Source organism: Sphaeramia orbicularis, chromosome 24, assembly GCF_902148855.1.
Source record: "Sphaeramia orbicularis chromosome 24, fSphaOr1.1, whole genome shotgun sequence".
NCBI lineage: Eukaryota > Metazoa > Chordata > Actinopteri > Kurtiformes > Apogonidae > Sphaeramia > Sphaeramia orbicularis.
In genome coordinates, this window is record NC_043979.1 from 19520117 (window position 1) to 19534625 (window position 14509).

Genomic DNA, 14509 nt, shown 5'->3' on the forward strand with positions numbered 1-14509 from the left:
AAAAAAAAAAGTCCCTGTTTTGAATGTCTGGGGTCACCAGAAATTTCTAATAATTTATAAAAAACAAAACAAACAACAACAAAAAAATCATTAAAAATTAAAACTTTCTAATAAAAATGCACATTATGTAGTCCTAATGTCATCTAAAATTAACAGTTTTTTGCATCATAGTATAGCAAACTATTACATGATCAAAAAGAAATTAATCTCAGAAAAAAAAGTCCCTGTTTTGAATGTCTGGGGTCACCAGAAATTTCTAATAATTTATTTAAAAAAAACAAAACAAAAAAAAACCCAAAAAACTATTACATGATCAAAAAGAAATTAATTAATTAAAAAAAAAAAAAGTCCCTGTTTTGAATGTCTGGGGTCACCAGAAATTTCTAATAATTTATTAAAAAAAAAAAAAATCATTAAAAGTTAAAACTTTCTAATAAAAATGTACATTATGTAGTTTAAATGTCATCTAAAATTAACGTTTTTTTGCATCATAGCATAGCAAACTATTACATGATCAAAAAGAAATTAATCTCAGAAAAAAAAGTCCCTGTTTTGAATGTCTGGGGTCACCAGAAATTTCTAAAAATTTCTAAAAAAAAAAAAAAAAAAAAAAAAAAAAAAAAAAAAAAAAAAAAAAAAATTATAATAATAATAATAATGATAATAAATTAAAACGTACAAATAAAAATGTACATTATATAGTCTATATGCCATCTATAATTAACTTTTTTGCAACATAGTATAGCAAACTATTACATGATCAAAAACAAATTACTTTTAGCCAAAAAAAAAAAAAAAGTCTCTGTTTTGATAAAATCTGTGATAATAAAATGGGGTCACGAACCAAAAACAGATTGGGAACCACTGGTCTAGACTCAGGCTTCAACACGACTTTTAGGCTATTTTTTTTTTTTCAGAGTCTCTTTCACATCTCAACGCATGTCAAAACAACATGATGTGCCGTGTGTGAACATTGGATATAGCAGCATCTGAATCTTTTGCACTGTGAGTTGGACACTTGAAAGCGGAATGGGCAGAGCAGCAGCAGTTCAGCATCTTCTTCTATTCTACTACACATGGAGCACCGCTGTTTGGGAATTCACCAGATCGTTCCTGTATTCCTCCAGCCAGTTCCTGAGCTCCGAAATCCGGTATCCCTCTGGCCCTCTGCCTCCCTGGTACACCACTCTCTCATCCCTCACTATGTAAAGTCTTTCAAAGTAGGCTCCGTACGCGGCGTTGGATGAGTTATCCATGTCATCCACCACTATGTTACTGCCGGGCACCTCCGCCAGCATCAGCTGAGCGGCTCTCAGTCTGTCCTCCAAACAGCGGTGCTTGGGGATCTGATAAGGCGCGTCTGTGCTCACCCAACCGTCTGACGGATGCGCCTCTTCGATATATACAACTAAAAAGTCCGCAATATCTGCGTACTGGTTGACGACGCGCTGAAACGCCGCCAGACGCGTCATGAACGGCGGTCAGGAGCAGCTGCCAAAGTTAAGAATGAGAGGTCTCTTCCCTTTCATGCAGTCCAGGATCCGGACCCTCCTCCGTTCCTGGACCATCACCACCTCGGTATTAGGCGCAGCGCGTCCGAGGTGCGCAGATTTGAGGAAGTCCAATTTCTGCCCGTACCAAACAGCCCTGAGGGACTCCAAGGTAAACATCTTATTTGTGTCGGAGACGCACACCGGTGGGTCGTCGGGACTGTCCTGCGCCTCTCCCATCTTCAGCAGCACTTTTTTCCTAATGCACAAGAAATCCAAAAGCCAAAGCATGACGGCGGCCAGGAGGAACCGGGGCAGCAGCATCAGGCACAGGGCTGCATGCTTCAGCGCCCTCGCCATTTGGACACCACCGGAGTCGTGCATCATCTCCTTTTTTTTTTTTTTTTTTTTTTTTTTTTTATCCCGGCGATAGGATGCGACCGGACCGGCGGAACACACAACTAGTGTTTAGTCACCTTTACCCATTGGAGAAAACTATCTGACGCACACGGGCACTCTTTTTATAGGTACAGCAGCATTTGAATAATGAAAAAAAAGGAGGAAAAAAAAAGGAGAAAAGCAAAAACACGCCTCCGGTACCCGCACCGCCCACTCACATGGTGGGGATTACCTCCCGTCAACTCTGGGAGACACACACATACACACACACATACACACACATATATAGAGTTAAACCCGGGTAGCCTTTAGTCCACATGGATGCGCTTTTATTGAACTGAAACACTTGGGTTGGTTTTAATTAGGTTGTCATTACGCACACTGCTGCTTACAAAAAGAAGAAAAATAATCAAATGAAATAAACTTAATTCTGCTTGTTAACTCACTTGTAGTTCCTTATTCCACCACTAGACGGAGCTGGGTTCCTACAGACCAGGAGCTGGATGAGTCACTGCTCAGCTTTAGCTTTGGCCCCTGAGTACTGAACACCTCACCAAAGAATGACACACACCAGCCATCACTAGGTTTGATCATTTCCTTTCATGTGACAATACACTGTTGTCATTCAGTTTTACTGCGGCGTGTCGACATCTTAACTGATTTTCGTGGAAGTACATTCATTATGAGACTGACACGTTTGAGTCTCAGGCGGGTTGAACAGGTCGACTTTTTGTTTCCATTCCTTTAAGAATAATCACCGGAACATCCTCACTTTCGGTTTGACCTTGTATTTTTCCCACAAGCAGGACTGACAAGAAATGACTAAAGGTTTCTGGTGAAATGTAACTATTTCTAAAGCACATTTAACGGAAACATTTTGCAATCAACGATAGTAAAAGCAAAAAAAGGAAAAAAAAAAAAAAGAGCTTGTCTAGTTAAAACACTATACCCAGATAGCAAATATTTTGGCAGTATTATGGCATACATTTGGCTTTCTTTTGGCATTATGAAAACCTTTAGGCTGAACTGTGGTATGATTCAGGTTATCCATAATAGATATGGAGGCACCAGCAGTATATGGCTGAGTTCTGGCATATGTGTGGTGAACCAAAAGACTGAGCAAAGAGCAGGATCAAGTATAGGGATGGTATGGCATGTTTACGGCAAGCCAGAAGATTGACTAAAGAGCAGCAACATCTTATTCCATATGTGGATGTTTTTTGGTTGTGTTTTGGCATATTTCTGTAAAGCCAAAACACTGCGCAAAGAGCGGGAATTTCTACCCAGAAGAAAACCCCACTTGATTTTAAAAGCATGATCAACACAAATTTTGGGTGAATTTTGGCCTCTCTTTGGGTCAGTTTTGGCTACTTTTTGGCTGGATTTTGGGGATTTGGGACTTTTTTGGGACAATTATGGCTATATTTTGGAAGTCCGCAATTAGTTTTGGGTGAATTTTGGCTTCCTTCTGGTTTGATTTTGGCTTGCCTATTTAGGGCCCATACATCCACCCAGAACTTTGCCAAAATGGCACGCCAGTTTGGGCCAGATTTAAGCCATAATGATTTTGCTATCTGGGTTTTGGCATTATGAAAACCTTTAGGCTTAACTATGGTATGATTCAGGTTATCCATAATAGATATGGAGACACCAGCAGTATATGGCTGAGTTATGGCATATGTGTGGTTAACCAAAAGACTGAGCAAAGAGCGGGATCAAGTATAGGGATGGAATGGCATGTTTATGGCAAGCCAGAAGATTGACTAAAGAGCAGCAGCCCAGATAGCAAAATCATTATGGCTTGAATTTGGCCCAAAACTGGCATGCCATTTTGGCAAAGTTCTGGGCAGATGTATGCGCCCAAAATAGGCAAGCCAAAATCAAACCAGAAGGAAGCCAAAATTCACCCAAAACTAATTGCGGACTTCCAAAATATAGCCATAATTGTCCCAGAAAAGTCCCAAATCCCCAAAATCCAGCCAAAAAGTAGCCAAAACTGACCCAAAGAGAGGCCATAATTCACCCAAAATTTGTGTTGATCATGCTTTTAAAATCAAGTGGGGTTTTCTTCTGGGTAAAAATTCCCGCTCTTTGCGCAGTGTTTTGGCTTTACAGAAATATACCAAAACACAACCAAAACACATCCATATATGGAATAAGATGTTGCCGCTCTATAGTCAATCTTCTGGCTTGCCATAAACATGCCCTACCATCCCTATACTTGATCCCACTCTTTGCCCAGTCTTTTGGTTAACCACACATACGCCTTAACTCAGCCATATACTGCTGGTGCCTCCATATCTATTATGGATAACCTGAATCATACCATAGTTAAGCCTAAAGGTTTTCATAATGCCAAAAGAAAGCCAAAAATGCCAAATGTATGCCATAATACTGCCAAAATACTTGCTATCTGGGAACATCTTATTCCATATGTGGATGTGTTTTGGTTGTGTTTTGGCATATTTCTGTAAAGCCAAAACACTGAGCAAAGAGCGGGAATTTCTACCCAGAAGAAAACCCCACTTCATTTTAAAAGCATGATCAACACAAATTTGGGGTGAATTTTGGCCTCCTTTTGGGTCAGTTTTGGCTACTTTTTGGCTGGATTATGGGGATTTGGGGCTTTTCTGGGACAATTATGGCTATATTTTGGAAGTCCACAATTAGTTTTGGGTGAATTTTGGCTTCCTTCTGGTTTGATTTTGGCTTGCCTGTTTTGGGCCATACATCCGCCCAGACCTTTGCCAAAATGGCATGCCAGTTTTGGGCCAGATTTAAGCCATAATGAGTTTACTATCTGTGTAAAATCAGTAGGGCTTTCTTTGTTAGAAATGATATAACCAGCAAAGTGTGATCTCCACCTTACACAGCAGACGAGTGTTTCCACCTCGATACAGGTGTTTGTACAAAGTGAAGCCATGTGAGAGGTTAGATTTGTTTCATAACAAAACCAGCATGTGCCCGTCTGTCTCAGCTCCCATTCCCACAATCCATCATATCCCTCCATATTTTACATTGCTGACCCCGTCTTTCGGTCTCGACACCTTCTTATGCGTTTCCATCGCAAAACAAACAGATTAGAGCTGATCATTTCCAAAGAAAACTGCCCCGTTTTTTTTTTTTTTTTTTTTTTTCAGATTAGCTTTTAATCAGCGGTGTTATGAACAAACATTCTCCGCTGAATTAAGGAGGCGCCATGTAAAGCAGAGGACGACGGAGAGGACCAAGGAGACGTGAAAATAACTGGAGGAGGCAGAAGAGGGTGATCAGATGGAGTAGATGCATGCATGAAGGCATCGCAAACACATTGATTGGTACTCGACAATCAGACATGACAAGCTACTCCAGATGCAATGATGTGACAAGAATGGCAAGGAGGAGATTACGCAAGCATCACGAAAGAAATACGTGAAAAAAGTGGCTGTGGAATCAAAGTCGAACTTTATCAATGCTTTCATACAGATATGCTTTTTTTTGTTGAAACATTACTGCATCTTAACCCATAAAGACCCAGAGTTACTAATGTGGCAGGCCCCAAATGAATGTTTCTCTAAATGTAACTTTCTTTAAGAGATGTATCACCATTTATTGTATTATTATGTTCTGTATTTTGTGTTTTTTCAGTGAAAATCAGGTATTTTCCTACAGCCCAACCCTATAATGCCGAACATATCCTATTTGAAACATGAGTTTTGAAGCCCTCTACATGATCAGTGTGATATTTTTTGTCTTGAAAAACCTGATGTATACAATTAGATACATGCAATACACAGATAATCCACCAGGGGGGAGGAATTCATTCACCAGAGGCCTTTCTAGTTACACTAAAAGATTGTTAAGAGGCAGAACTTTGCCAATTTTGAAAAGGAATTACCAATTTGTTAGACATGTTTGTGTTATATTATGTAATGTTTGTTCAAAAATAATAACATTTGAGCATTGAGACCCGATGTATCAAATATGATACAAAATTGAAACTCATACATGGAAATTGATATTTGGAAAAAACTTTTTTTTTCATTGTTCAGAAGGAGCAATAAAGGCTCCATTTTCAAAGAACTGGAATTTTCAGTCAATGATTTAATGGTTCAGGCTTTACAGGGTTAATTTACTAATCATGTAGATAAATGTGCTATTTTCTTTTGTTCAGACAAGGTATAGGTATAGTTATTAGATGTTACTTGCTTGACAGTTTCGACTGTGAGTCCAGCAGCAGCAGGTAACATCTAATAACTATACCTATACCTTGTCGGAACAAAAGTAAATAGTACATTTACATAAACAGAAGACAAAATGAACATCTTTAGCCTTAATCATGTAGATGTTCATTAAAGCTCAGGAAGTTGAGGGTTATTATTTCAAAAGCAGAGACAACTGGAGAAAAAGTGACTTTTTCAGCAAATCTATCATTTACTCATTCATTATCTGAGCCCACTTTATCCTCACTTGGGTCACAGGGGTCACTGGAGCCTATCTCAGTTATTTATGGGCAAAGGCGGGGTACACCCTGTATGAGTCACCAGTTCATCGCAGGGCTGACATATAGGGACAAACAACCACATTCACACCTATGGGCCATTTACATTAACCCACAGGTGTCAAACATGCGGCCCGGGGGCCAAATCCGGCCCGCCAAAAGGTCCAGTCTGGCCTGTGGGATTAATTTGTGAAATGTAAAAATCGCACTGAAGATATTAATCCTTTTAGTTCAGGTTCCACATACACACCAATTTAATCTCAAGTGTGTCGTATCAGTAAAATACTATCATAATAACCTATAAATACTCACAACTCCAAATGTTTCCCTTCTAAATGTAAACATTTTTATGTCATTTTACTGTATTTACACTAAAACAAACAATCATTTCACAAAAAAACATGAATAACCTGAACAAATATGAAAAAATTTGAAATATCTGAAGTGTAAGTTTAGCAGTATTCTGCCTCTTTATTAAATGTTTTGTGTGTTTGTTGATCCACTGTGATCTGTAAGTTATAATTTACATGTGTAAATGATAAACTGATGCATAATATTGTTGAAATTGCACTTAGTTTTCTTAAGACTTTCAGTTTGTTCATGTTATTCACATTGTTTTAAAGGATAGTTGGTAGATGCAAACATTGCCATCGCATAATTTTACTTTTTTCGCTCTAAAACATTGACGAAAACTTGGAGTTGACATTATTTATATATTATTATGTTATTGTTTCACTGGTCCGGCCCCCTTCAGATCAAATTTGGCTTAATGTGGCCCCTGAACTAAAATGAGTTTGACACCCCTGCATTAACCGATTAACCTATCAGTACATGTCTTTGGATGGTGGGAAAAAGTACCTGGAGAGAACCCACACAGACAGACATGCAAATTCCACACCAAGGTTATAATAATTTTGGATTTTTTATTATAGTTTAGTTTTATTTAGTTTTGACTTTTTTTTTTTCTCTAATTCAGTTAGTTTTGATTAGTTTTTAGAGCAGGTTTGCTAGTTTTTATTAGTTTTCATTTTTTTTCTAAATGCTTAGTTTTAGTTTAGTTTTAGTTTCATCATATCTTTTCTCTTCTTCTGTGTCGTATTCAAATAAATCCCAGACAGGACTCTACTGTTTTCTCCCAGCTTTAGTCTCCATGTTTCCAGGAAGAGTGGGGACTAGAAGATGACTGTAAACAAGTGACGAGAAGTGACAGACTGTGAAGTACTGTACGGTGCCGCTAGCTAAAATGCTCAAGTGAAATAAATCGATTTTGTATCAATCCGACATTGACAAAGACAAAAACTAAGGGAATTTTAGCCGTAATTTTTATAAGTTTTAGTTAGTTTTGTAAGCACACAATACAGTTTCAGTTAGTTATCTTTTTTTTCTTTTAATTCTAGTTTTTATTTATTTCAGTTAACGAAAATATTTTTTCAATTCTAGTTTTCGTCATTTCGTTAGTTTTCGTTAATGATAACCTTGCTCCACACAAAGGTCCCACCCCCAACCCAGGACCTTCTTGCTGTGACACACGAGCGCTATCCACTGCACCACCACGTCACCCATCAAACATCATGAACTCAGTGGTTCTCCAACTTTAGAGGTTGCGACGTCATATAACAGGGGGGTGTGTCATGATGGGGGGGGGGGCATAAGAACGACCTTATTTTTGGTCCGAAAAATAAATTTTTGACCCATTTTGTTGGAATTGTATTGGGATGGGCTCTATGTACAGCCCCACTACTTCCTGAACTTAAAGCAGCTCCTTTATTTCCTGTCTTTCATTATTGGACACACTGATTAATCTAGGTGTATCTGCTACTTGTTGTCGTGACTGATTAATTAATTAATTAATGAGTGTGTCCAATAATGAAAGACAGGAAATAAAGGACCCACCTGAAGTTCAGGAAGTAGTGAGGCTGTGCATAGAGCCCATTTTTCATTCTTCAAAGGGGAGCGCAACAGAAACAGTTTGAGAACCACTGCATTAACCCTTTCATGCATGAATTATGAGAACCTCAGTCCAGATATTTTTCTTGAGTGTTTTTATTCCTCTTTAGGCATGAAAAAAAAAAACATGCCTGAAGAAAATTTTCTTATGAACCTGTTTTTCATGGAGTTGCAAAAATGTCCACTATGCTAGACACCATGCCTTTAATTTTTGAAGCAAAGAAACCTGTATTTACTGATATGGTGTCTGAAAACTATGAAATTAAATTTTTTTAATGCTGTTAATCTGATGTTTTCTCACATTTTAACATACTCTAATACCACTTATTACTCGTTTCATGGAGATTATATGCAAAAAAAAAAACCCAACTTTTGTTTAACCCTTTCATGCATAGAGGTCACTATAGTGGACAGTTATTCTCCAGCTTTTCTCTTGTATATTCATGGGTTTAGTTGTTTCAGTTCCATAACAACCAACACAGTTTTATTTTATTTATTTATTTTACCTTTATCTAACCAAGAAAACCTCCCTGAGATTAAGAATCTCTTTTTCAAGAGTGTCCTGGCCAAGACGGGCAGCAGTACATTAAATAGTTACAGACAGACTTCCATACATACAACGAATACACAAAAAGCATATAGACAAGTCAAACCTTCCAAAGTCAACTCTGCAAAAAGTGCTCAAGAAATGTAGACAAAAGTGCACTTATGCATCATCCTATACATTGACATTCAAACCATTACTGTAACTTTCCTGTTCTTGATAAACCTGATCTACACTAACATGTTTGAGTGTAAATCAATTGATTATTGATATTAGACTGTAATTAATAGGTATTTTTAAAAACATGTTTTTTGCATATTATCTGAGTAAAAACTAGTATTTTAGTGTGTTAAAATGTGAGCCAACATCAGATTAGCAGCATTGAAAATGTTTTTACTTCATAGTTTTCACACAGTATTTCAGTAAATGCATGTTTCTTTGCTTCAAATATTAAACACATGGGACATTTTTGTAACTCCATGAAAAATAACTTCATAAAAAATTTCAATGACATTGTTTTTTCATGCCTAAGAGGAATAAAAACACTCAGAAAAAAAAAAAAAAAATCTTGATTAAGGTTCTTATAATTCATGCATGAAAGGGTTAAAAAAAACTGTTAATTACAGTCTAATAACAATAACAAGCAACTGATTTACACTCAGTCATGTTACTGCAGATCAGGTTTATCAAGAACAGTTACAGTACTGGTATGAATGTCAGTGTATGGGATGATGTATAAGCGTCCTCTGTGTTCGCTGATACGGAACTAAAACAACAAAACCCATGAATATACAAGAGAAGAGCTGGAGAAGAGCTGTCTACTGTAGTGACCAGTATGCATGAAAGGGTTAACTGAGCATAAACCATGTGTGTCCATCCACAGTCACTGATCCAACTCCATGGGTTTTACTGGTGAATCAATGTTGTAGAAGATGACATTGTTTCCACGGTAACTATGGTGCCTCTGAATGTCCAAATGGGTCATATCTGATGACCATGAAAAGATAACAAACTGTATTTTACACCAATTATTGACATGTATTGATAGAATTAGTGGATCAACAGGTATTAAACAGTTTATATCAGTAGATGGTTTTGGTAGACGGCGGATGTTTGGGTCTTTATGGGTTACAGGGTTCACATCTGGATTCAGTTGTCTGGTCCATGGAGGTTTGAGGTTTGGTTGGTTAACATATGCATTTCCTCCATTTTTGCTTCCATTTTTTTTATAGTTACATCTCACTCTTTCTGTCTTTTGAAAAAGAAGCTGCATCATTTGGAAGTTCAGTCCTTTCCTGTGAAAATTCTCCATTATTACCTCCGCCACGAGGTATTGTGATCACTTTGCTTTGTGTGTTTGTTTGTTTGTTTGTTTGTTAGCAACTTTACGGGAAAACTATTCCAACCATCTTTACCAAATTTTACCCACAGATAGGCCTAGGCCCTGGGACCAACCCATTAAATTTTGGGCCAAGTAGGCCAAAGTTCAAGGTCACAGCAAGGTCACAAAATCTCAAATTTTCCTATCTCTCATCATTGAGCAATTTTCGAAAATTCATAAAAAATTCAAAAAGACTCCGATTAGCCTCCAATCTGATCCACCCATAACTTATAACAATATCTTGTATCTGGCACAAAATTGTCCACATCCACTGTGAAATGTGGACTCTGTGGACATTTCAATTTAACATTGAAAATCCCATTTACAACACATTTTTCATTATAACTCAACAAACATTGATTGGAATTTAATATAATTTGACATACACATGACTGGTACCAAGCTTCAACTTTGTACAAAATATCGTTCCGCTCCATTTCTCTTCCGTTACGTTCTGTTGACTTTTGTTATTTTTTATGCACTATTTTCAAAAAATTATAGAAAATGCAATTTGTGAAATATCATTATGAAATTTGTTTTGCACATCCACAGTTTAAAAAGAAATAGCTGATCCACACATGCACACCGTTCAGGGTGCTTGGCAGAGGTTTGCATTCTCTGAACACTTGTTTCAAGTTACTCTCACTCAGGTTATCATGAAACTAAACAGAAGGAGTTTTTGGTTCTGGAGGCCTGTCTGGTTCACATCAGAATCTGGGTCACCTCTGTTCCAACAGCACTGTTTACTGCTTTTCTAAACTTTCACCTCAAGCTAACATAGATCACCCTTTGAACTGCGCAATGATCACGTTCACATACAAAGAAACTTAGCTATTTAGGCAGTGTTTTGCTTATTTAAGTTTCCTAATGGTGGTACAGTTGTTCTACTGTGTGAACAAAACCACGGATGTTTCTGAAATGAACATCTCAACTCCAGTCTAAAGAACGTCTGATTAGTTGGTTTGTGGATAGTGTGCAGAGGTGATGGAAAATCTCAGTATGAGATGCACAAATGTGTTGGAAATGTAAAAAGATGGTCTGATCTCTAAAGGTGAAAATGTTACGACTGGAATAAGGCCCACATTTTAGTATTTGACAGAGTATATGCTGTTCACATGTCACTTATTGGAATAATAGTGAAATATTAATACAGGTACAGATGAGGGAAAGAAAGAAAGAAAGAAAGAAAGAAAGAAAGAAAGAAAGAAAGAAAGAAAGAAGAAAGAAAGAAAGAAAGAAAGAAAGAAAGAAAGAAAGAAAGAAAGAAAGAAAGAAAGAAGATATAAAATAATTATTAAAATAATTCAGCATGCTGGGCTTATCTGTAAACATTTTTCTCTTTAATTAAGAAACTGCGCAAATCCTTTACTGGAGCAGAGCTAGACGTAGATTTTACAGCTCTCTAAAACTTCTTATAGGATCATTAAAATTTTTTTGTTGTTTCATTGAGATAAAATTCAGACTTGGCTTTCTTAACTACAGAGGTACATTTATTGCGTAACTGACGAAAACAGAGCCAGTCAACGTCATTCCTGTTTTTCCTTGCTGCGGCCCAGGCAACATCCCTTTTATTGAGAATGTTTCCACTGCAAAAATCTTAATCTTACCAAGTGTATTTTTCTCATTTCTTGTCAAAATATCTCATCACACTTAAAATAAGACATAATCTTCTCAAGAGTATCTTTTCAGTGAGATACAGGAACGTATTTTTAGACAATAGATCTTGAAAATCTTATTTCAAGAAATCTTATCAAGATATTTTTCACTTGTTTCACTGGCAGATTTTTAAAAATTTTTTTTGTTTGTTTCAAGTTTCTTTTTCTGCTTAATTCAAGCAAAAAACAAAAAATCTGCCAATAGAACAAGTGAAAATTATCTTGGTAAGATTTCTTGAATTGAGATTTTCAAGATTTATTGTCTAAAAATAAGTTCATATATCTGACTGAAAAGTTACTCTTTAGGTCTTATGAGGTCGGCCAATATGGGTTTTTCTAAAGCTGATGCCGATTTTTAAAAATTTGTTCAGCTGATGTCCGATATCTACAGCTGATTTTTGAGGCCAGTATTTAAGGCTGATTTTTTTAATTTATTTTTTTAAAGCACATTGACAGTAAATTACAATTGAAGCACTCAGATAATTAAGATTTTTATGCAGCAGTATAAATGAAACTATTAATACATATACACATAGTATTCTTTTAACATTTATTGAACTTCAAGTGCTGCCCACACAGGTGCCTGATCAAATATCTTATAACATTTATACTAGGCAAGGCAAGGCAAGTTTATTTGTATAGCACATTTCAGCAACAAGGCAATTCAAGGTGCTTCACACAGGACATTGAAATAAAAGAAACAAAAAGAAACACATTTAAAACATTATATAAGAAACATGTAAAAGGTGATTAAAAACAGTAAGAAAAGCAGTAAGTAAGAAAACAACACATAAAAAAAAAAAAGATTAAAATAAAATAAAAATAATAACACACACGTAAGAGTTGCAGTGCAGAGTTTCAAAGAGAATATAAAATTTAAAAAGTCAAAAGCCTTTTAGTCAAAGGCAGCAGTGAACAGGTGAGTCTTTAACCTGGACTTAAAAGAACTCAGACTCTCAGCAGACCTGATATTTTCTGGTAGTTTGTTCCAGATATATGGAGCATAGAAACTGAACGCTGATTCTCCATGTTTAGTTCTGACTTTGGGAACACAGAGCAGACCTGCACCGGATGACCTGAGTGGTCTGGATGGTTCATACTGGACTAGAAAGTCGGTCTCTGATGTATTTTGGGCCTAAACCATTCAGTGCTTTATATGCTAGTAAGAGAATTTTGAAGTCTATTCTCTGAGAGACAGGGAGCCAGTGTAGAGACTACTGATCAAATATTGGCTATCAAAAAAAAAAAAAAATTTAGGCCGATGGAAGATATTGAAAAAAATCAATATATCGGCCCAGTATATCAGTCTGCCTCACAATAGATCAGGGATAAAGGCCTGCTCACTAAGAAAGAAAGAAAGAAAAAAAGAAAGAAAGAAGGAAAACATCAATTCATGCCTCTTCAGACTGCGATGTTCCTGTAATCTTCTTGTAAAATTAGTCTGAGATTTTTTTTGAGAACTCAAGCATTAAGTTCTTATTTTAAGCAAAGACTCAAACTGTAGACGTTTTAATAAAATACAATTAGATTTTAAACAGACTTCTGAGAACTGCACCTGCAGTTCCAGCGCAGGCATCCAGAAGGCACCTGGAACAGTTAAAGTCTGCAGCACCGCAGGCGCTTATTGGTTTTCGGAGAACACTGAAGACAACAACCCAAAAAACCCCGGTGAGATCTGGCCATAACAAACCAGATGTGCAACAACTACACAGGTTGACACCTTACCTCGTTTTTCTCAAACATCTGCGTACATGATATTAGTTTGTTTTGTAAACAAGTAGTAGGAATGTACAGATAACAGGCGCCATGGTCTTCGCTCAAGGAGAGATAGTATTGGTGACGTGTTTGACACAGTATCAGCGTTTCAGCGTCTGGTTGTACTTTAAGAGCATGTGTGAGTTCTAAATGTCTGGCAGGGACTTCTATCATTGTGTGCTCTCTAAACATACTGTACAGTATGTTTTTATGAGGAGAAACACATGACAAATATTGCAACACAGTCACACTTTTGTACAATCTCTCTGAATGAAGTTGACTCAAATCCAGGACTTCACCACAGCTGACCCTAAAATACCCCTTCTGACTCCTTTTAATGGATAAACCAAATACAAAGATGCCCATAAAGTTAGAATACAGTGTTTTTACCTTTTCTAATGAAATGTTTGTTAGAATGTGATTCATTCTTGATAGATAGAGAGTAACTGGGATGGAATCAATGCGCTTGGTTTAAGGCACAGGTGTCAAACATGTGGCCCGGGGACCAAAACTGGCCTGCCAAAGGTTCCAATCTGGCCCGCGGGATGAATTTACAAAATGCAAAATGCAAAAATTATCCTGAAGATATTAAGAGTCAAGGGCATCAAACTCAAAAACAATTGCATAATAACCTAGAAATAATGACTCCAAATTTTCTTCTTGGTTTAATGTGAGAAAAATAATATGACATTATGCCTCTAAATAATAGCAACACCAGTTTTTTTCTCTTTGATTTATTGCAAAGAACATTAAATTCTGATATCCTTTAATAATAAAATGTCAATAACCTGAATATGAACAACCTGGAATGTCTACAGAAAAATAAGTGCAATTTTAACAATATTCTGCCTGTTTTGT

At 36.8% G+C, this 14509-nt stretch overlaps 1 protein-coding gene across 1 annotated transcript; it reads right to left on the reverse strand.

Annotated features, from left to right (window-relative positions):
- Positions 1–875: 875 nt before the first annotated feature.
- Positions 876–1877, reverse strand: LOC115415477 (thyroxine 5-deiodinase-like). Its single transcript, XM_030129067.1, has one exon. It carries the CDS (start codon positions 1875–1877, stop codon positions 1071–1073), a length of 807 nt encoding a protein of 268 aa, XP_029984927.1. The 3' UTR covers positions 876–1070.
- Between the last annotated feature and the right edge of the window lie 12632 nt (positions 1878–14509).